Source organism: Mustela lutreola, chromosome 2, assembly GCF_030435805.1.
Source record: "Mustela lutreola isolate mMusLut2 chromosome 2, mMusLut2.pri, whole genome shotgun sequence".
NCBI lineage: Eukaryota > Metazoa > Chordata > Mammalia > Carnivora > Mustelidae > Mustela > Mustela lutreola.
The window spans coordinates 97472918-97497738 of record NC_081291.1 but is presented as its reverse complement, the minus strand read 5'-3'; the positions used below and the strand labels follow the sequence as shown (position 1 = coordinate 97497738).

General features: G+C 38.4%; 1 protein-coding gene across 8 annotated transcripts in view; it reads left to right on the top strand.

Moving 5' to 3' along the window:
- Positions 1 to 24821, top strand: part of STAG1 (STAG1 cohesin complex component) — a 453259-nt gene that overhangs the window by 319593 nt on the left and 108845 nt on the right. For all 8 annotated transcript variants that reach the window (XM_059162692.1, XM_059162694.1, XM_059162691.1 and 5 more), the window contains 2 exons: positions 12071 to 12169; positions 12675 to 12754. In XM_059162692.1, coding sequence (XP_059018675.1) covers positions 12071 to 12169; positions 12675 to 12754 — 179 coding nt within the window. The remainder of the gene's footprint in view (positions 1 to 12070; positions 12170 to 12674; positions 12755 to 24821) is intronic.

Here is a 24821-nt window from a genome sequence, read left to right as displayed (position 1 = left end):
TATTTTCATTGTTAGTGTATAAGAAAGCAACTGATTTCTGTGCATTGGTTTTGTATCCTACCACATTACTCAATTGCTGTATGAGTTCTAGTAGTTTGGGGTGGAGTCTTTTGGGTTTTCCATTTTAAGTATCACGTCATCTGTGAAGAGAGAGGGTTTGAGTTCTTCCTTGCCAATTGGAATATGGTTTGTTTCTATTTGTTGTCTGATTGCTGTTGCTAGGACTTCTAGTACTATATTGAACAACAGTGGTGAGAGTGGGCATCCTTGTCTTGTTCCTGATCTCAGTGGGAAAACTCTCAGCTTTTCTCCATTGAGAATGATACTCACTGTGGGCTTTTCATAGATAGATTTATGAAGTTGAGGAATATTCCCTCTATCCCTGTGCTTTAAAGAGTTTTAATCAGGAACGGATGCTCTATCTTGTCAAATGCTTTTTCTGAATCAGTTGAGAGGACTATGTGGTCTTCTCTCTTCTCTTATTGATTTGTTCTGTCACACTGATTGGTTTCTGAATGTTGAACCACCCTTGCATCCTCCGGATAAATCCCACCTGGTAATGGGGGGTAATCTTTTTAATGTACTGTTGGATACTGTTAGCTAGGATCTTGTTGAGAATCTTGGCATCCATAGTCATCAGGTTAGGGATCAGGGTAATACTGGCTTCATAAAAAGAGTCTGCAAGTTTTCCTTCTGTTTCTATTTTTTGAAACCACTTCAGGAGAATAGATATTATTTCTTCTTTGAATGTTTGGTAGAATTCCCTAGGGAATCCATCAGGTCTTGAGGTCTTATTTTTTGGGAGGTTTTTGATCACTGCTTCAATCCTATTACTAGATAGTCTACTCATGTTGTCAGTTTCTTCCTGTTTCAGTCTTTGAAGTTTACATGTTTCCAGGAATGCATTCATTTCTTCTCAGTTGCTTAGCATATTGGCTTATAGTTGTTCATAATAATTTCTGATGATTGTTTCTATTTCCTTGGTGTCAGTCGTGATCTCTCCCCTTTCATTCATGATTTTATTAATTTGGGTCCTCTCTCTTTCTTTTGTATTAGTTTGGCCAGTGGTTTATCGATCTTGTGAATTCTTTTAAAGAACCAGCTTCTAGTTTCATTTATGTATTCTATTGTAGCTCTAGTTTCTAATTCATTGATCTCTGCCCTAATTTTAATTATTCCCTTCTTGTGCATGGGGTTGGCTTAATCTGTTGTTGATTTCCCAGTTCCTTAAGGTGCAAGGAGATTTGGTGTATTCAGGATTTTTCAGTTTTTTTGCGTGACGCTTGGATGACTATCTGTTTTCCCCTTAGGACCGCTTTTGCTGTATCCCATAGGTTTTGGACCGAAGTGTCTTCATTTTCATTCGTTTCCATGAATGAAGTTCTTCCTCGATTTCCTGGTTGATCCAAACATTCTTGAGCAGAATGATCTTTAGCTTCCAAGTGTTTGAATTCCTTCCAAACTTTCTTGCGATTGAGTTCCAGTTTCAAAGCATTGTGGTCTAAGAATATGCAAGGAATAATCTCGGTCTTTTGTTAACGGTTGAACCCTGATTTGTGACCCAGTATGTGGTCTATTCTGGAGAAAGTTCCATGTACAGTTGAGAAGAATGAGTATTCTGTTGTCTGGTCCAATGTATCATTCAAAGCTCTGGTTTCTTTGTTGATTTTCTGCTTAGAAGATCTGTCTGTTGCTGAGAGTAGCATGTTAAGATCCCCTACAATTAATGTATTCATATCAGTATGACTCTTTATTTTGATTAACAGGTGGCTTGTGTAGTTGGCTGCTCCCTATTGGGAGCATAAATATTTACAATTGTTAGATCTTCATGGTGGATAGACCCTTTAAGAATGATGTAGTGTCCTTCTGTATCTCTGACTTAAGTGTTTAGCTTAAAATCTAATTTATCTGGTATGAGAATCACCACTCCATCTTTCTTTTGAGGCCCGTTGGCCTGAAAGATGGTTCTTCATCCCTTCACTTTCAGTCTGGGTATATCTTTAGGTTCAAAATGTGTCTCTTGTAGACAGCATATGAATGGGTCCTGTTGTTTTATCCATTCTGCAGCCCTGTGCTGTTTATGGGAGCATTTAGGCCATTCACATTGAGAGTGATTATTTAAAGATAAGTCTTTATGGATATCATGTTGCCTGTGAAGTCCTTGTTTCTATAGATTGTCTATGTGGATTTCTATTCTGTGTTATTCTTGGATTCTTTTTACTTCTTACTTATTTTTAATTAATGATTAAAAGGGGCTCTTAATCCCATACTTAATTTGGAGGAATACTCAGTAGGTACATAGTGAATTTTTTCCTGAATATTTATCTTCCCTAGCATTTCAAAATTCTTTTCTCTACACTAATAAACCCCAAGCATAATCCTAGGTTTTCTTTTTCTAATCCTCATGTGGAATTCAGGACTTGCACAGCTAAGCCTCATCTCAGGTTTATACAATTAAATTTTATACATTTTGAGAGTAAGAATTACACAGCATGTCCTTACAGGTGTACACACGTGGCTAAATCAACAAGACAAACTTTTTAATAGGAATACATCTAAAGTTCTGCATTTTATTCCCCAGCACTACCCTACCCACTGCTTCCTCTAGGAAAAACACTTTTTTTTTTTTTTTTGGTGGCTTACCAAGAAACAAACCAACATTATTTTTAAGATAAATCATTAAACTCTGTAAAAGGTTTCTGTCTAGATAAAGTAAGAAGGAGGGAGGTTTTGTTTATTATTGATAAAATGATATAAGGATACTGATTACAGTAAAATGTTTTTATAAACCTCTTTTACAATCTCCCATTACTTAATTTAGAAAAGCTATAAGTATTAATCCCTTCTCAGCTTTTCTTTTTGTCATTCTAATATCACTGTAATCTTATACTATTTTTTTCCCCTGAGGAGTGTAGTCATTTGCTTTTTCTTTTTTTAATCATCAGTTTGAAACTGCTTATTCTATAGGCCATCGCCTGTGCCTTCAGACTGTCCTGTGTTTTCAAATGAGCTGATAAAATTCCTGTCTTTTTTCTAAAGTTTACATTGCAATTGTAAATTGCATTTTTTCAGTTTTATGGAGATATAATTGACATAACATTATAGTAGTTTAAGGTGTACAGCAAGGATTTGATACTCATGTGTCTTGGTTTTAGAATATCAGTCTACCCTTCTCAGTAAGACATTTTTTGATACTGCCAGTTTATTTAAATTTTTATATGTTTTAGTCAGTAGAAAGATAGCAACTTCTAACAACTAAAGGAGTTATTTTTTAGAAATTCAGTTTGTCTTTCTGTTGACCAAATCTTATTTCTAAATTCTCTACCCATTGGTTTTTGGTTCTTTCATTGTTGGTGTCACAGAATAGGTCTAATTTAAACACAACTATAGTAATCTCTGTGTTCTAGACTAAATATCTTAGTTTTTTTTTATTATTTATACTCATGACACTAGATTACCTTTCTCTTTCCTTTATAGTTTGCTGCTATTGCTCTGTATTACTTTCACTTTTCACTTGGCTTAGGTGTATAGTTCTACTTTTTTAAATTTTCATTTATTTGTGGTGGGGGGGCAGAGGAAGAAAGAGACTCTAAAGCAGGCTCCACACCCAGCATGGAGCCCGACACAGGGCTCGGTCTTAGAGCCCTGAGATCATGACCTGAGGCGAAATCACGAGTTGGACACTTAATGGACTGAGCCACCCAGGCACCCCCAGTCCTTCTACTTTCTTATATGTGCTTGATTCCTCATATCAAAATCTCTTAGAGCTTGGGTGGGGTCTATTTTCTGTTAGTCCACCCCATTTCATCTTCTATGTTGTCTTATCCCATATCCTGTTTCTTTCTAGTTTCCCCAAAAGCTTTTTAGCTCTGTATTTGCCAAGCAAATGATACCTGATGCCTATCATCAGAGGTAGAAGTTCTAACATTTGTGCCCACTCAATCTTGATATCAGTTTCACCGAGGAAAACACAACACAGTCAAGCACTGGATGACACAGTACTCATATACGAGGGGGCAGAGCAAGACTGGTTTCACTAGTGGGCATTGGTCCCCCAGGGACAGCAGTCAACACAGGACACTTTCCCTGCATGCACCTCTCTTATGCTACAGAGCTAAGGACCTTGTCCCCTCCCCTCAGGAGACAGATTTAGTAGTGAGTTTGGCCAGGTGCCATATGACTTAAAATATGTGAGCAGGACAAGAGAACCCATACTGAGTCTGAAATAGAAAACATATTCCCACACAAGGCAGTTACCCTAGCCATGATTGAAAAGGCTCATTTCTTGATATTGAAATGTTCCAGTCCCATAGCCCATTCTTAGCAGCCAGGTAGAAGTCAAAAAGACTGTATATAGAGGACTGCCTTTCCCAACAGTCCATACCTCACCCCTGCTTGGCCCCTGAAGTGGCGGATAAAGCATATCAAATCCTGTAGGACCATTGCCCACCCCAAACTTGGAGCAAGAATTGGATCCAGTAGGGTCCTTGAACAACCAATGTGGATGTGGATTTCTCATAAAGCTTCCCTGTCATTCGGATGGCACTTCACCAGGTTGATTAAGAGAACCAGACCCAGGAGGATGTTTAGGCTTCTTTTGAGAATTATCTTCAAGTAGGAACCTCAGGTGTCTGGAATAAGCCAACTAAAAAGGTTAAAAACGGAGTCTGAGGGGATTGTGAATGTACTGCTAATAACCATCCCACCTGTGTGTGGATATTTACCAGCTCATATTTTAACTTACCTGAATTGTTGACATATACACAGCAGAAAATGCTGGCAGTCATACAAACACCACCCTCTTCTGCTCCCATATGATTGAGGGCTGTCTATCACCATGTAGGCTGGCGAGTTCACTGAGTCTTGTTGATCTTGTATGGCTTAGACAGTAGCATTAACTACTTCTACCATGGTTAAGGACATAATACCATTTTTTCTAGGGTCCATACACCTATACCCATACTTGAATTTGGATAATTGAATGAAACCAGTGGTTAATTTGTCTTCCTGGGAGAGAACTGTGTACCACTCTGTAGTGTGTTGGCAAAGTGGATCCTTTCCACCCCTCTGTGCAGTTCTTGACATGGATGATGAGGCAATAAAATCTTTCCCTTGGAGGCATACATTTTGTTGTCCATTAGAGTCCACAGAGAAACATATAACCCAGAGGGATGCAGGTGACATCTGTCAGGGATTTGTTCTCATAATACTAGTTCTCATAATACTAGTTCAGTTATATACAGTCCCAGCCTGCTTTTGCTTTGTGATTGCAGAGAGAGAAAAGTTACGTATTGGACTTCCAATTCCAGAATGTCAGTATAGATCAGTAATAACCATTCTGGTACAGGGGTCTTTTTCTGTCACATCATAGATAATATTAAAGCAAGGGACTCGAGTATGCCTGCATCTGGATCTGTATTGAAGGACTCACCTGGTGATCTGACCCATTGATAGCTTGAGGAACATCTGAGTTCTTGTGTATTGACCATGTCCATTACAGTGGGAGTGTAGGATAAAAGGAACTTTATTCAGAATGACAAATCCAGCATTGGTTAAGTTTGCCTTCATTCACTATGGATGTACTGATTTTTATCAAGGTTATACCAGGCATTCTGTAGAAGGATACTGTAGAAATGAGAAGAAAGAATATTATTCCTACCTGTTTTTCACTCCATGAACCTTCTGAGGCCTGAAAGGTCCTAGTCTGCTATTTGGGGTGTTAGTTGCCTGGGTATTACAACCCATGCTATCTGTCCCAATCCTAATGGTACTTACTGCCTTTTTGAGCACCCAGTGTATTGCTTGACCCAGACTTGTTCTCCTCAGTTGGCCAATCCCAAAAGGGAGGCCATGTGCTGCATAATCTTGACTTGTCCAGTAATGTCACCCACCTGATTTGAAGGGTCAAATGTTCCCAACACTACTAGAAGGACCCTAGCACCATGATACTTCTTAGTTTTGTCTCCCACACTTGTGGTTTCCCATAGAAGGGAGGTGCCAAGGGAGGAAGCATCACATCCAGATTAGAATCAGGAGGCCATGTCTGGTGTGCTATGACAGCAGAACTGTAAACTACCCCCAAAGACATACATTCCCAAATGACAAAAGGAATGATTTGGTATACTGAAATTGGGATTTTGTAGGCACAGTCTAAACACATATCTACCTACTCCACCCTCACCCCATCCAAGTTCAGTATTTCCAGTATGCATTGTAGGGCCGTGTTTCCTTTGCACTACAGTGCATTGTTTAGTAGCCATACAGCCATACAGTCAGATGAGGGTACCAATCCACTAGTAGGCTGTCTTGGTATTCTTTCTTTAGTTGGTGTGTAAATCAATCATTTATTCATTTAGTGGCTTTATTGGCATGCTGGTGATAGTGTGCATTGGAAAGTACATTTCCATGGGATTATGCCCGTTTGTGGTCTCAATTGGGTAATGAAGGATATTCCTTGGTCAGAGTGAAATCTTACAGGGTGTCCAAAAATATGACATAAGTTTTATTCAAAGACAGCTGTGAGAATTTCTGCCAGCATTCAAATGTCAGATTGGAATAATAATACTGTAGCCTGAGAATGGCTATGAGGCATCATCTGTGTGCATGGCTGTGGTCTGGGGGTACATTGTGATCAATCTCCTAGACCGAGGTTGGTCCCAGTCCTTGATTCATATGTCCCAGTTCTCCTCCTAGATGATATGAGTATATTGAGAAGAATCACAAGATTGCACTGCATCATTAGTCTTGGTGTCTTCCAGGGTCATCTGTTGGGCTTTATCACATTTTTTGGGTGTAGGGGGAGCTTTATCACATTTTTTGTATCAGAAAAGACTCCCATGTCCAGTTCACAGATGTACCCACTGGGAGATTGTTGCAGCCTGCTTGGCACAAGCTGGATTGCCACAAGAGCGCTATTTATGTTTTTATTTTAAAAGGTCTTTTCCCATGAGTATCCACATGAGTGACATACGTGTTTTCATCCCAGACAGCAAGCTGCTGCCTTAGTTATTTTCCACACACAGGACATCCCCTTAATAGTCCAGGCCTTTAGTTGCCATTCTCCTGACCATTGGTAACAGCCCATGAGTTGGTGAAAATGGAGCAGGGAATGGTGGTAGGGGTGACCTGCATGGCCATCACCATAGCACAGTTCTTGGCCCGTTGGGTAGAATGTCCATATCTTGTCTCAGTCAAAAGATGTCCATCCATTGGCCAAATGGCATCTGCAACTCTGCAGACCCTATCTGCTTTAGTTTCACAGAGTGGTCAGTAAACCATGGTTTATTGCACATTTTTTAATCTTGTGCCCCAGGTAGCCTTAGGAGGGGCCAAAGCATTCTCTGTGAGTTGTTTATGCCTTTCTGATAAGCTGGCTATTTGCTTTTGGAGCCTGCTAGTCCTTTGGGATGTTAGCCAGGCCTGATCTTGGAAGTACCATTTCCATTTTTCTGGTTGAACTTTGTTGAGCCTTTTTAATTTTATTGGTAGGCTTTGTCATCACCCAAGTGAAAATGGGTAGTTCAGGTTGCAGTGTCATATGTGGCATTCTAGATGTACCATGCCCCATCTTTATTGGTGCCCAAGAGCAGGCAAAGAAATGTCATTCAAAAGAGGTATATTGCGGGGCTCCTGGGTAACTCAGTCGATTAAGCATCTGACTCTTGGTTTCAGCTCAGGTCTCCACCTCATGGGATGTGGGATCAAGCCCCACGTTGGGCTCTATGCTCAGTGGGGAGTCTGCTTGGAGATTCTCTCCCTCTGCTCCCCCCAAATAAATAAATCTTTGCAGGGGGTGGTAGCTTCTAGAGGTTTCAGATTCAGAGTCCATGAGGACAGTACAACACAGTGACAATTTCCTGCTGCCACAGACCAATCAGTATGTAGAGGGGTTGTGGAAACCTGCAGTTCCATCAGACTAACAAGTTTCAAAGGTTCCAAAAGCTGTGCCTGGCCCATGACTTGTTGAACAGCCTCTAAGGTCTGCTGCTGCAAGACTTCATTTAAAATTGACTACTCTGCGGTCATCTCAATGAAGGGAGCCAAGAAAGCACCCTGATGGGACACATGCTATTTAAACTACCCAAAGAGGCCCTCTAGCAGTTGGGCTTCCTTTTTATTAGTGGGTGCTGCTAGGGCCTGTATTGTTTCATTGTTTCTGGGATACTTTGGTTTCCTACTCAAGTGTCCCCTAGCAATTGCACCTGCTTTGCCAGGCTCAAGACTTTGTCTAGTTTTATATTCAAATTGGCACTAATCATTCTATCAGTGACCAAGTACAGCACTATAGCCATATATTTTTCATCAAACCCATTCAATAATGGCATATTGCAGACTGTTTTGTATGAATGCAAATTGGTCCTAATCCTCATCCTGCAAAGGAACCAAGTAAAAGTCATTAGCCAGAGCAGAAACAGTGTACAAGTTTTCCATATGGATTGCCACGATGAAGTAATGGTGATAATGTCAGGGTCCCAAGCAGGAACGTCCATGTTTAACCTGTGATAATCTGTCTGCCTCTGAGGTCCAGAGGCCTTCTTGACTGGCCAGACTGGGCTATGAAATTTTAACAGGGTGGTTAATAGCACCTCTACTTATCTTAAGTGTTGAATTAACAGAATAATGTCCTTTTCAGTATTTTTGTTGAACAGTGTGCCATGCTTTAGGCATGGTGTTGGTAAGGAATATACCCTGTCCATAATGCTTGAGTCTGCCCTTATTGTGGTGCCCACCCCTTGAGGTGGTGATGGTGTTCAGTAGCACACACAGCCAAAATGTTAATACCTATTTATGTACTCAGTGGTGGGAACCACAATCATTAACATCCAAAATGGTCCAAAGAACCCCATCTAGAAGCCCATGTGGACTTATCCATCATAAGTAATTATATCCTCCTCAAAACTACCCAAAGCTGTTGTTTTAATTATTGTCATTGGGGCACTAATAGCCAAGGGACCCAAAATAATTAGTAAAAATCGTTAAAAAATTAGTTATTGAGGAGCAGGTATGTGTTAGGCACTATGTTAAGTAGTATTCACATTTCAGTCGGATTTTGTGTAATGGAAAAACAACAAAGCTTTTAGATGGTATAATAGAAATAACTTGCAGAATATAGTTGAGTCCCAGAATAGAGCAGTTATCTAAAAGGCAACTGGAGTTTTCATATCAGCTATTACACAGTTTTCTGAAGTACTGTCATGGGTACCATCTTATTTGTTAAGTTCCTGTAGTGTAGGCAGGGCATGTTACAGATAAAGAACCAAGATTTAGGAAGAGAGGTAGTTGACCAGGAGGCATCACTGGACAAAGTAGAGATAAAATTCAGTTAATGTCTCTTCTCTACTTATAATTGGGTGTATGAACTTAGGTAGATGGACTTATTTCATCTTTGATGGCCTTATTTTCAAATCTGTAATTGGAGAGAAGTGAGGAAACTGTTTACATGCTCTCTTAGATCTAGGGTTGTGATTTTATGTTGGGACAGCTGTCCTTAGTCTTTTGCTGACCCATTGTTGATTTTTTGTAAGTATATGTATCACGTAATACTTTTGTTGGCTTCCCCCCTATTTTGCCTCCTGGAATACCATGTCCTGTGAGCCATTTCCATAGATCTCTGTGGACTGCCCTCTGACTTTGCTGTCCATTAAAGTTATTATGCCTCCCCACCCCCAATCAGCATCTACTAGTTATGAGAATTCTACCTTGTCTGTGCTACTCTGTGCTCATATCTCCATTGCTATCAGAAGCTAAATTTAAAAAAAAAAAAAAAAAAGATAAATTTTTTGAGTGTCTTCTGTCAGCCTTAAACTATAGAACACACTTACTGTGAATCTTCTCAGGAAGGACTATGCCTGTATCACTAGTAGTTTCCTTTAAACAGAGTATTCTCAGAGCCCTTGTGAGGAACATATTCAACTGGTAGGTCTTCTGAGTTTAATAATAGATCCTTTCTGGCATGCTTTCCTGTGTCTTTAAATTCCTTCCTTCACAGTCTGCCACAATGATTTTGTTATCTCTGTGTCATTTAATATGCACCATTGCTTCTTCTAGAGCTACCCAGTAAGATATTGGAAGATATTAGGCCATTCCAAAGGCCCTTACAGAGCCTTACGTCCTATTTCAAAGGAGAGTGCCCTGTATCCAAGAACTGTCCCATATCTTATTTTCTCTAACCACACCTTCAGCAACCACCAGCATATTTTCCTGGTTCTTGCTGTCCTATTCCTGCAGCACTCTGTAGCATATATTTAATTACTAATTTCATATTAAAAGGTTATCTTAAAGGTTATCCTGCCCTGAAACAAGGAGGTTAGGCTGTTTTATCCTCTATCATTCTCCACTGACTATGAGCCTCATCCTGGAGGGAGGGAAAGGGTGTAGACAGGGCAGTGTGGAGCATAACCTCCCAGGAATCTCTGCCAGGTGATTCTTTTCAACCCTGAGCAGATCTCCAGAGAAAAGTGTGGATATGAACCATTAGCAAGTCAACACAGGAGTAAGCAGGAGGATTAGCCTCATTTAATAGAATATGGGAATCCAGTTTGGTTATTAAGAGCATCTACTACAAGTGTCCCAGGTACCTCCTATGTCCTAGTGACTTTACCAACAAACATCATCATCTATTCAGTAGTGCACTAGAGAACACTTGATCAGGTTGCAAGAGAGTTATTATGCACATCCCTTTGCAAATACGAGTTCAGTAACATTTCATTGGTAGCTGGAAATTGGGGATGGAGTGTTTACATCACAGAAATATGCAAATGAAACAATTTAGGGCCCCACCCCTCAGAACTTACTGTTCAACTTTGACCAGCAGGGGATCTGGGTGGCTTAGTCACTCAAGTGTCTGACTTTGATTTTGGCTCAGGTCATAAGATTGAGCTCCTCCTCCCCCAGGCTCCATGCTGGGTATGGAGCCTGCTTAAGATTCTCTCCCTCTGCCTCTTCCTTCCTCTCTAAAAAAATAAAATAAAATAATAGATATGCCTGGGTAGGTCAGTCAATTAAGTGTCTGCTTTCAGCTCAGGTAATGGTCCCAGGGTCCTGGAATGGAGTCCCACATCTGGGTTTTTGCTCAGCAGGAAACCTGCTTCTCCTTCTGCCTGCCACTCCCACTGCTTGTGTGCTCTGTCCTTCTCTTTCTCTCTCTCTCTTTCAAAAATAAATAAAATCTTTAAAAAATAATAATAGTAATAATAATCCCTGACGAGCATACATCTGCATTAATCCTTGCTTATGAAATTGGTTACCATCATTTTATAAATGAGAAATTGAGTATCAGAGTGATTAATATACTTGTCATCTTTCTTGTTGCTAATAAGCTGTGTTATTGGAAATAGATTAGTTTTGTTTGCTTCTAGGACTTCGACTTCTGTTATAGCACATTTTTTTTTAAAAGAAATGCCAGTGTCAAAAAAAAAAAAAAAGATGCCAGTGTCCTTTGAATATGTTGAGCGAATTGGCTAAATTTCTAATAATCGTGATTTCTCATGATCTTCACCAACATTTTCTACTCCAAGTTAATGACTTTATTAAAGATAGTCCACTAATAAATAGTAGCCTCATTATGTCACTCTATCCGTTTTCCTCTGTTCTAAATATAAGAATATTTACCTGTTTTCTTAACTCTCCTCTTTCTAGGTTGTAAAAAGAACCCAGAAAATATTTGTTAAATGAATAAATGATGATCCTATAATATGAAATTAGTTTTTTCTACAGGATTTTAGTAGTTATATAAGGGCAAATCAGCATAGCCTTCTGAAATTAAAATCATAGGTTAAAATTTTTCTCAGAATGTGACAGTACAACATAGGAAATACTCTATATTGAGTCAGAGTTAATAAATATTTGAAAAAGTTGTAGCTTACTCTCAAGGGGTTTTCAGTGCATTTTTAATTAAATAGAAGTACAACACAGACTGTACAATTGCTAAGTTCTACCATTGGTTGAATTACAGTATGATGTAAATTAAATGGATAAGCTGATAATTAATCTTCACATATGCTTAAATCTTTTCAACTTCTTTGGCATGGAATTGACTACTTCTGTTGTGTTTTTATTTGTATTCCTGAAGCAAGGAGAAGTCAGACTGAAATGTTTGAAAGCTCTGCAGAGTCTATATACCAATAGAGAATTATTCCCCAAATTGGAGTTATTCACTAACCGATTCAAGGTAAGCATCAAGAATGCTTAGTTTATTTTGTTTTTTATTTTTAAAATGCTAGTTAAAGATAGTTTAGTAAATAACATTACCATAACAAGTGTTTAGTACGTATTCTTTACTACATGTTCTTTAAATAAACCTGTCTTAAATAGGTGAATGAATTTCTCCTTTAAAAAAGTTATGCCAACATGAGTTCGTATTTATTGCCTTCAATAGAAGGCTCTCCTGCTTAAAAGAACATTTTCTTTATAATTCTTTTTATAGTTATAATATTTTGCACATTAAAGTTTATTTGTCTTCGTGTTAGGGAGTGCTAGATGATGAGAATTATTTTAGATTATGAACATTTATACTAATAACCTCCTTTGTATGACAGTGGTAATAAGGGTTTAAGAGTAAAGCTTTCCATTTAATGTACCATTAGTCTTGCGTGTACTTCCCAAAGATACTGCCTTAGGTCTGTCCCATCTTATTTTCTGCTCATGTTTGGTTTGATTTTTAATTTCTTTTTCAGGATCGCATTGTATCAATGACACTTGATAAGGAATATGATGTTGCTGTTGAAGCTATTCGACTGGTTACTCTGATACTTCAGTAAGTATAATATTTGTTAATAATTTAATATTGGGAGCACCTGGGTGGCTCAGTCAATTAGGTGTCAAACTCTTGATGTCAGCTCAGGTCTTGATCTCAGTGTCATGATTTCAAGCCCTGCACTGGGCTCCATGCTGGGAGCGAGTCTACTTGAAAAAAAAAATTTTTTTCAATAATTTAATCTTGGTATTTTAATGTCTTTTTCTTGTATTATTGATGTACTTCACATATATAACACTAACGTATGTCTTACTACTTTAGGTTCTACTTTTACACTTTAAGGTTAGGTTTGAAACAAAATGTTTACTATTTTTTCTTTTTTTCATTTTGACAGTTCCATGTAAACGTTCTCTTACGCAGTTCAGAAAAAATACCAGCAAAGTAACGTAACTTTCTGTTTAAAAAGAGGGAGAGAGAGGCACCTGGGTGGCTCAGTGGCTTAAGCCTCTGCCTTCGGCTCAGGTCATGATCTCAGGGTCCTGGGATCAAGCCCCGCATCGAGCTCTCTGCTCGGTAGGGAGTCTGCTTCCCCCTCTCTCTGCCTACCTCTCTGCCTACTTAATGATTTCTGTCTGTCAAATAAATAAATAAACTCTTTTAAAAAAGAAAAAAAGAGGGAGAGAGAGAGAAGGCCTCAAAAGGGATAGGTTTTTCAGATAGGCTCCTTTGGAATGGTATAGACCTATGAGAAAGGAAATAAGGCATTTAAATTGTGTCGTTCAAATAATAGAAAAATTTAAATAGCAGTAATTATCTATAGAGCTTTGACTAAAATCTGGGAAGAATGAATGTGAGAGAATGTAGGTCTTAGCAAAGTCATTACAAATCCTCATCCCAATTTGTTACACTGTATCTATCACATTCGAAATAACCATCTATTTCAGGCTTTTGTTTTGATTTATTTTTTCACCTCTTTCTGATCTAGTACCTACTCTTTATCATTATAGCTTTATAATACAGTATATGACATAAATAAGCCCTCCTCTTTTTGGTTGATTCCTTCTTTGCCTTTCTTTTTAAAATCCACTAGCTACTTTTGGATTACTTTTCTTCTGTATGAACTTTTTTTTTAAGTATGTCTGTCTAATTCCTCAAAAACTATGGCTGGGATTTTAAATATTAGGACTACATTTGTTACTAAAAGATCTATCTTAACCGCTAACTCAAGAAACAAATGGGCAAGCCTTTGTGTGCCAAACTACTCCTTCCAGGGAATAATGAAGGGGCTGGACAAATCGAAAACATAGCTCCTAGCTAGGCTTGCCAACACTGTTGCCAAACAAATTCTGGTAAACTCATTGCAAGAGAGGCCATTAACTCTCAAGAGATGAAGGTTTAGAAAAGAGAAAGGGAGCAGGGGACATGGTAGTCTCAGGTCTTAACAACCAACCTCACCAGCAAGTGGAAACCTAGAATTCTGTAAAGAGAGGTTCGGGGTGTATGTGCAAGAGAGCAGACAGAGAGCACACAGTCATGGTTTGAGGGTCAGTATGTGTTCAGCCACATAATGGGCAGGGAAGGGGATGTGAGGGATGTGGTCTTCCAGGCATTCTTTTGCTACCAGAGCTTTTTTGGTCTGCCAAAAGGGATGTTCTGGTCACTACAGAAACACCTTCATCAGTGCCTGAAGAAAGTGTAATAATTCAGCCCGTTATGTGGGCTAAACACATACTGATCCTTACCTATGATTACGTGCTATCTGCCTGCTCTTTTGAACGTTTGGTTAGATTTAAGCTCTCTTGTCTTGTTTCTGGTTTTAACTGTTGGGATCTGTGGCTGAGGAACAGGACTCTCTAATAAAACATTGAATTTTATGATAGATTTAGGAAAGAATTCTATTCTTTATATGTCACTTATACATATAAATGATACATTTCTCTATTCATATCTCATTAGGTATTCTACACAAGGTTTATTTTTTTCATATGTTAGATTAATTATTAAATTCTTTATGGTTTTGTAATGTGATTAGTTTTTAGTGTTAAAGATATTTTCTACTTGATTATTGCCAAGACATAGAAATGTTTAATTTTTATGTTAGTCTTACACGTGCAACTTATTAGAAGTCTTACATATTCTGATGGTTTGTTGATTCTCTTGGATTTATATGTAAATTATTATATATCACCAGCAAACAATTTCAGTTTTGTCTCTTTTTTTAACCTTAAAGTTTTTGCTTTGTTCTCTTGTTTCATTGCATTAAGCCGGACTTTTAGCACTATAAATTTACCACTGAGAGTGGATCTTTTTTTTCTTGTTCTAGGAAAGTATTTAAAGTTCTTTGTTGCTGTAATTTCTGAGATAGATATTTTGATGTAAGATAGAAATTGCATTGTATTCTGAGTTTTCTGGGAATTTCTTTTCAAATCTTGATGAGCCTGAATGAAATTGATACTGTCTAATGGTATACCACCCATGTATTTCTAGAATAAGTCTTGTTTGAACATAATACATTTGGTTTTATTGTGTTTTGCTTGAGTACAGTGTTATATATAAAATCTTATTAAGGATTTTCTCATCTGTGTTTATGTGTAAATTTGACAGAATATTTTTTGTACTTTATCCAACTTTGAAATCAAGGTTATACTTTCTTTGTAAAATTTGTCTTTGGTAGTTTCTTGCCCTTCTGTTCTGAAACCATTTTTTCTGTGGCAGAGATTAATCCTTCCTTGAAATTTGAGAGAATTCTCTTGTTAAAGCCATGTTAGTTTTGAATTTCTTTTAAGGAAAAGGTCTTTGATTAACAATTTTAATTTAGTGTTTATCTAACTTTTATTTCTTACTGTACTAATTTTGACTTTTTATAAACTTTCTAAATATATGAATTTCATCACAGTCTTTAAATTTTGTAGTTGATATTTTTATCCTTTTTACTTGTTTTATATTTTTACCTATTTATTTGAAAGGGAGAGAACAAGAGAGAGCTTGAGAGATGGGAAGATCGGTCTGAAGGGAGAAGCAGACTCCATGCAAAACAGGGAGCAGGACCAAGTCCTCCTTGATCCTGGAACTCCAGGATCATGACTGAGCCAAAGGCAGTCACTTAACCATCTGAGCCACCAAGTCATCCTTTAGTTGATACTTTTATTACTTCATAAAATTGTGCTATTACTTAATAATTTCTCTTCATCCTTTATTTTATTTGTATCTTTTTCTTGATCATCATGTCAGAGATTTGTCTATCTCGTTATTCCTTTTAAAGTACTATCTTCTGGATATAGTATTCTTGGCTGCATGTTTTTCTCGTTTAGTGCTCTGAAAATATCATGCCAGCTCTTTCTGGCCTGCCAGGTCTCTGTGGATAAGTCAGCTGCCAATCTAATATTTTTACCATTGTATGTTACAGACTTCTTTTCCCGGGCTGCTTTCAGGATTTTCTCTTTGTCATTGAGACTTGTAAATTTTACTATTAGGTGACGGGGTGTGGGCCTATTCTTATTGATTTTGAGGGGCATTCTCTGAACCTCCTGAATTTTGATGCTCGTTCCCTTTGCCATATTGGGGAAATTCTCCCCAATAATTCTCTCCAGTATACCTTCTGCTCCCCTCTCACTTTCTTCTTCTTCTGGAATCCCAATTATTCTAATGTTGTTTCGTCTTATGGTGTCACTTATCTCTCGAATTCTCCCCTCGTGGTCCAGTAGCTGTTTGTCCCTCTTTTGCTCAGCTTCTTTATTCTCTGTCATTTGGTCTTCTATATCACTATATCCAGCTAGGCTATCATTGAAAATAGAAGGAGAGATTAAAAGCTTCCAGGACAAACAACAACTGAAAGAATTTGCAAATACCAAACCAGCTCTACAGGAAATATTGAAAGGGGTCCTCTAAGCAAAGAGAGAGCCTACAAGTGGTAGATCAGAAAGGAACAGAGACCTATACAGTAACAGTCACCTTACAGGCAATACAGTGGCACTAAATTCATATCTCTCAATAGTTACCCTGAATGTGAATGGGCTAAATGCCCCTGTCAAAAGACACAGGGTATCAGAATGGATAAAAAAACAAAACCCATCTATATGTTGCCTCCAAGAAACACATTTTAAGCCCGAAGACACCTCCAGATTTAAAGTGAGGGGGTGGAAAAGAATTTACCATGCTAATGGACATCAGAAGAAAGCAGGAGTGGCAATCCTTATATCAGATCAATTAGATTTTAAGCCAAAGACTATAATAAGAGATGAGGAAGGACACTATATCATACTCAAAGGGTCTGTCCAACAAGAAGATTTAACAATTTTAAATATCTATGCCCCCAATGTGGGAGCAGCCAACTATATAAACCAATTAATAACAAAATCAAAGAAACACATCAACAATAATACAATAATAGTAGGGGACTTTAACACTCCCCTCACTGAAATGGACAGGTCATCCAAGCAAAAGATCAGCAAGGAAATAAAGGCCTTAAACGACACACTGGACCAGATGGACATCACAGATATATTCAGAATATTTCATCCCAAAGCAACAGAATACACATTCTTCTCTAGTGCACATGGAACATTCTCCAGAATAGATCACATCCTCGGTCCTAAATCAGGACTCAACCGGTATCAAAAGATTGGGATCATTCCCTGCATATTTTCAGACCACAATGCTCTAAAGCTAGAACTCAACCACAAAAGGAAGTTTGGAAAGAACCCAAATACATGGAGACTAAACAGTATCCTTCTAAAGAATGAATGGGTCAACCGGGAAATTAAAGAAGAATTGAAAAAAATCATGGAAACAAATGATAATGAAAATACAACGGTTCAAAATCTGTGGGACACAACAAAGGCAGTCCTGAGAGGAAAATATATAGCGGTACAAGCCTTTCTCAAGAAACAAGAAAGGTCTCAGGTACACAACCTAACCCTACACCTAAAGGAGCTGGAGAAAGAACAAGAAAGAAACCCTAAGCCCAGCAGGAGAAGAGAAATCATAAAGATCAGAGCAGAAATCAATGAAATAGAAACCAAAAAAACAATAGAACAAATCAACGAAACTAGGAGCTGGTTCTTTGAAAGAATTAATAAAATTGATAAACCCCTGGCCCGACTTATCAAAAAGAAAAGAGAAAGGACCCAAATAAATAAAATCATGAATGAAAGAGGAGAGATCACAACTAACACCAAAGAAATACAAACTATTATAAGAACATACTATGAGCAACTCTACGGCAATAAATTTGACAATCTGGAAGAAATGGATGCATTCCTAGAAACATATAAACTACCACAACTGAACCAGGAAGAAATAGAAAGCCTGAACAGACCCATAACCAGTAAGGAGATTGAAACAGTCATTAAAAATCTCCAAACAAACAAAAGCCCAGGGCCAGACGGCTTCCCGGGGGAATTCTACCAAACATTTAAAGAAGAACTAATTCCTATTCTCCTGAAACTGTTCCAAAAAATAGAAATGGAAGGAAAACTTCCAAACTCATTTTATGAGGCCAGCATCACCTTGATCCCAAAACCAGACAAGGATCCCACCAAAAAAGAGAGCTATAGACCGATATCCTTGATGAACACAGATGCGAAAATACTCAACAAAATACTAGCCAATAGGATTCAACAGTACATTAAAAAGATTATTCACCACGACCAAGTGGGATTTATTCCAGGGCTGCAAGGTTGGTTCAACATCCGCAAATCAGTCAATGTGATACAACACATCAATAAAAGAAAGAACAAGAACCATATGATACTCTCAATAGATGCTGAAAAAGCATTTGACAAAGTACAACATCCCTTCCTGATCAAAACTCTTCAAAGTGTAGGGATAGAGGGCACATACCTCAATATCATCAAAGCCATCTATGAAAAACCCACCGCAAATATCATTCTCAATGGAGAAAAACTGAAAGCTTTTCCGCTAAGGTCAGGAACACGGCAGGGATGTCCATTATCACCACTGCTATTCAACATCGTACTAGAGGTCCTAGCCTCAGCAATCAGACAACAAAAGGAAATTAAAGGCATCCAAATCGGCAAAGAAGAAGTCAAATTATCACTCTTCGCAGATGATATGATACTATATGTGGAAAACCCAAAAGACTCCACTCCAAAACTGCTAGAACTTATACAGGAATTCAGTAAAGTGTCAGGATATAAAATCAATGCACAGAAATCAGTTGCATTTCTCTACACCAACAGCAAGACAGAAGAAAGAGATATTAAGGAGTCAATCCCATTTACAATTGCATCCAAAACCATAAGATACCTAGGAATAAACCTAACCAAAGAGACACAGAATCTATACTCAGAAAACTATAAAGTACTCATGAAAGAAATTGAGGAAGACACAAAGAAATGGAAAAATGTTCCATGCTCCTGGATTGGAAGAATAAATATTGTGAAAATGTCTATGCTACCTAAAGCAATCTACACATTTAATGCAATTCCTATCAAAGTACCATCCATCTTTTTCAAAGAAATGGAACAAATAATGCTAAAATTTATATGGAACCAGAAAAGACCTCGACTAGCCAAAGGGATATTGAAAAAGAAAGCCAACGTTGGTGGCATCACAATTCCGGACTTCAAGCTCTATTACAAAGCTGTCATCATCAAGACAGCATGGTACTGGCACAAAAACAGACACATAGATCAATGGAACAGAATAGAGAGCCCAGAAATAGACCCTCAAATCTATGGTCAACTAATCTTCGACAAAGCAGGAAAGAATGTCCAATGGAAAAAAGACAGCCTTTTCAATAAATGGTGCTGGGAAAATTGGACAGCCACATGCAGAAAAATGAAATTGGACCATTTCCTTACACCACACACAAAAATAGACTCAAAATGGATGAAGGACCTCAATGTACGAAAGGAATCCATCAAAATCCTTGAGGAGAACACGGGCAGCAACCTCTTCGACCTCTGCCGCAGCAACATCTTCCTAGGAACAACGCAAAAGGCAAGGGAAGCAAGGGAAAAAATGAACTACTGGGATTTCATCAAGATCAAAAGCTTTTGCACAGCAAAGGAAACAGTTAACAAAATCAAAAGACAACTGACAGAATGGGAGAAGATATTTGCAAACGACATATCAGATAAAGGACTAGTGTCCAGAATCTATAAAGAACTTAGCAAACTCAACACCCAAAGAACAAATAATCCAATCAAGAAATGGGCAGAAGACATGAACAGACATTTCTGCAAAGAAGACATCCAGATGGCGAACAGACACATGAAAAAGTGCTCCATATCACTCGGCATCAGGGAAATACAAATCAAAACCACAATGAGATATCACCTCACACCAGTCAGAATGGCTAAAATCAACAAATCAGGAAATGACAGATGCTGGCGAGGATGCGGAGAAAGGGGAACCCTCCTCCACTGTTGGTGGGAATGCAAGCTGGTGCAGCCACTCTGGAAAACAGCATGGAGGTTCCTCAAAATGTTGAAAATAGAACTGCCCTATGACCCAGCAATTGCACTATTGGGTATTTACCCTAAAGATACAAATGTAGTGATCCAAAGGGGCACATGCACCCGAATGTTTATAGCAGCAATGTCCACAATAGCCAAACTATGGAAAGAACCTAGATGTCCATCAACAGATGAATGGATCAAGAAGATGTGGTATATATACACAATGGAATACTATGCAGCCATCAAAAGAAATGAAATCTTGCCATTTGCAACAACATGGATGGAACTAGAGCGTATCATGCTTAGCGAAATAAGTCAAGCAGAGAAAGACAACTATCATATGATCTCCCTGATATGAGGAAGTGGTGATGCAACATGGAGGCTTAAGTGGGTAGAAGAAGAATAAATGAAACAAGATGGGATTGGGAGGGAGACAAACCATAAGTGACTCTTAATCTCACGAAACAAACTGAGGGTTGCCGGGGGGAGGGGGTTTGGGAGAAGGGGGTGGGATTATGGACATTGGGGAGGGTATGTGATTTGGTGAGTGCTGTGAAGTGTGTAAACCTGGTGATTCACAGACCTGTACCCCTGGGGATAAAAATATATGTTTATAAAAAATAAAAAATTAAAAAAAAATAAAAAAAAAAATAAAGTACTATCTTCTTTTGCATCATTTGTTTCTTGTTTTCTAATAATTATACTTAAAGTAGTAAATATACTTTAAAGCACTACTACTTCCCAAAAATTTTGAATATAAAATATTTTCATAGATACTTAGTGATAAATATTTTTATTACATTTATGATTACTGGTTTAATTATGCATTATTCAGTGGTATGTTTCTGTTCTTTCCGAATCAGATTTTTTTTAAGCTGTCATTTTTATATCGTATTGTTTGAGAATGTGTTCTGAGTGGTTTGGTCAATTCTGAGTTTTCTAAATATGTTTAAGAATAACTACCTAGGGGCGCCTGGGTAGCACAGTTCATTAAGCCTCCACCTCTTGGTTTTTGCTTAGATCATAATCTCGGGGTTGGGAGATTGAGCCCTGCATTGGGCTCTGGGCTCAGCACAGAGTCTGATTGAGATTGTCCCTTACCCCCTGCCCCTCCTGCTCATGAGCTCAAGCTCTCTTTTTCTGTCTCAAATAAACAAATCTTTAAAAACACCTCTGTAATTGTGTATATAGTTCTTTATTTACATTCATTACTTTGAATTTATTTAAAGTACCTATTCCTTTGATGTGTTTTCCTTTTCAAGTCTGTTTTTAAAATATTTGACCCCGTAGTTACTCTTTCCTTATAAATTTCACAAACTTACCAGGATCTTTCCCTCAAACAAACAAGCAAACAAACAAGAGTCGACTTTACCACCTGTTTTGTTGGAAGTATCTGAAGTTTTAAGATTTGTATTGTTAATGATACACCTGTGTATCCTTGTTTATTTCATATATCATTAGTTTTTGATGTAGTGTTCAGTGATTCATTAGTTGCATATAACACTCAGTGCTCATCACAATGTGTGCCTTCCTTAATACCCATCACCCAGTTACCCCATCCCCCCAAACCCCCTCCCTTCTGTAATCCTCAGTTTGTTTCCCGGAGTCCAGAGTCTCTCATGGTTTGTTTCTCTCTCTGATTCCTTCCCATTCAGTTTTCCCTCCCTTCCCCTGTGATCCTCCACACTATTCCTAATGTTCCACATATGAATGAAACCATAGAATAATTGTCTTGACTTTTTCACTTTAGCATAATCCCCTCCAGTTCCATCCATGTCAATGCAAATGGTGGGTATTCATCTTTTCTGAGGGCTGAGTAGTATTCCATTATATAGGGGCTTCTGGGTGGCTCAGTAGGTTAAAGCCTCTGCCTTCAGCTCAGGTCATGATTCTAGGGTCCTGGAATTGAGCCCTGCATCGGGCTCTCTGCTCAGCAGGGAGCCTGCTTCCTCCTCTCTCTCTGCCTCCCTCTCTGCCTACTTGTGACCTGTCAAATAAATAAATAAAATCTTTAAAAATAAATAAATAAAATCTTTTAAAAATTCCATTATTGGGACGCCTGGGTGGCTCAGTTGGTTGAGCAGCTGCCTTGGGCTCAGGTCATGATCCCAGCGTCCTGGGATCGAGTCCCATATCGGGCTCCTTGCTCGGCAGGGAGCCTGCTTCTCCCTCTGCCTCTGCCTGCCTCTCTGTCTGCCTGTGCTCACTCGCTCTCTCTCCCTCTGTCTCTGACAAATAAATAAAGAAAATCTTAAAAAATAAAATAAAAATTCCATTATATATATGAACCACATCTTCTTTTTTTTTTTTTTAAGATTTATTTATTTATTTGACAGAGAGAGATCACAAGCAGGCAGAGAGAGAGGAGGAAGCAGACTCCCTGCTGAGCAGAGATCCCGATGTGGGGCTCCATCCCAGGACTCTGAGATCATGACCTGAGCCGAAGGCAGAGGCTTAACCCACTGAGCCACCCAGGCGCCCGTGAACCACATCTTCTTTATCCATTCATCTATGAAGGGCACAGCAGCAGTGTCCACAATACCCCTTTTCTTCTTAATTTACTACCATGGGTTGTTGCTCCAGTCAGCTTTTCACTTTTATTCTTTTTTAAGCTCTGTACCAGGTAGCATTTCCTAAACGTCCTCACAGTTGTAAGGGATGCTTATAAAATTTTTATAGTGGTTCTCTGAAACTTTGTGCTCCAATTTCACTTGGGGAGGTTTAAGAGTTACATGGTACTCTGACATTTTCTCTGGAAACATATTCTTTCTTCCATTGTATTGCTCAGTCCCCTAATTTATACATTATTTTGGTAAGTAAAGAGCTAAGAATCACAAAATCAGCTTTTACTGCATTTGCCTCATATGATCTGGCCTTGTTTCTTTTGGCTTATGGGATCTTGTTTAGAACAACAGATAAAGTCACGTGTAACATCCTGTTATAGCTCCTTAAATTCTTTTCTGTCTACCTGCTAATTTCCTTCTTTTGGCATAGATTATTTTCACTTATAAGTTTGGATTCCTAAGATATCTTGTTAAATTTTGTTTCCTGTGAGTTTAACTTTCTCCTGAGGGTTATTAGGTAGTTTAGCTGATGATGTATAATTGGGTGGAGTAAAACTTGGGCCTTAGCTTTGTGCTGCTCCTTGTAATTTAGGGGTATGAGTTGGGCATGGACAAAGAACACTTCTGCTTCAGGACAGAAAGCCTGTGGTTGTAATTTGTAACTGTTCCTCAGCAATCTTAAAACTGTGTCCTTCAGGGGCACCTGGGTGGTTCAGTCAGTTAAGTATCTGCCTTTGGCTTAGGTCATGATCCCAGGAGTCCTGGGATGGAGCCCTGCACTGGGCTCCCTGCTTGGTAGGGAGTCTGCTTCTCTTTCTCCCTCCACCCCTCCATGTGTTTGTGCTCGCTCAGTAAATAAACAAACAAACAAACAATATTTGGGGGGAGAAACCTACCTCCTTCAGTGGTAATTTCATGGCCTTCAAGATATGGAAGGGAAATACAGGGACAGTGTAGGTCATGGGCTAGCCAGTCTGCCTACACTTATTGTTAATTTCTCAGTGCTTCTAGGTTCCAGCACAACCCCAGTGATAACCTCTCACATTATGTTTGGATACTGTTTTTGCTTCACAGTAGAATTAGAACAGACATTGTTGAGGTGTGGGGGGATCCATGTACTTTTAAAAAGTGCTCTAAACTGTGTCCTAGCCTTGACAACCAGCTCTTTTTCATTCAGAACTATAGTCCCTTATACTGATGGCAACTATCTTCTTTTGCTGCATAGGTCACTCTGATTTTATGTTTCTGTGAGATCCCTCAACCTCCTGAGGCATCTCTAGGATTGAATTCTGAGGAATGAACTTATACCCATCCCTTCATCTTGTTAGGCCTTGTACTGCCCAAGAATTCTATACTTTATCTAGTCATTGTTAATCTCTAATCATATGAGACATTTTTAAGCATATTAATAGGAAATAGATTAAGCATATTAATAGGGGAAGAAAAAACAATACATTCTGGCAAAGTAAGAAATTATTCAAACTTGTAGAATAAATGAGTGACTGGGGTGCGTGGGTGGCTCATTTGGTTATGTATCTGCCTTTGGCTCTGGTCATGATCCCAGGGTCCTGGGATCAAGCCCCAGTTGGGCTCCCTGTTCAGTGGGGAGCCTGCTTCTCCCTCACCCTCTGCTTGCCTTTCTGCCTATTTGTGCTCTCGCTCTCTTTTTGTCAAATAAATAAATAAAATCTTTAAAAAAAAAAAAAAAGAATACATGAGTGGAAAGATAGGAAATTTGTGTTAGTAAAGAAATGGTGTGACCTCTGAATCCACTTTATACAGAAAGAAGAAGCAGTATTGTAAGTATGGTGATAAAATATAATTTAAAATGGACATTTCTCTGGGGGCTGGCTCAGTTAGTGGAACATGTGACTCTTGATCTGGGGTCGTGAGTTTAAGCCTCACATTGGGCATAAAACTTACTTACAAATAAATAAATAAAATTAAAATAAAATAGACAATTCTATAAAGAAGAATAACGTACTATAATAATTTAACTGTGTAACAGATATATTCCCAGTGCATATCAACAAAAATGTTATAGATCTTTAAAAAAATTGAGCTGATTTGGGCTATATATATAATCCAAGGGTACCATGGGTATCCTTTGTGTTGGAAAAAATGTGGGCATTTTATTTC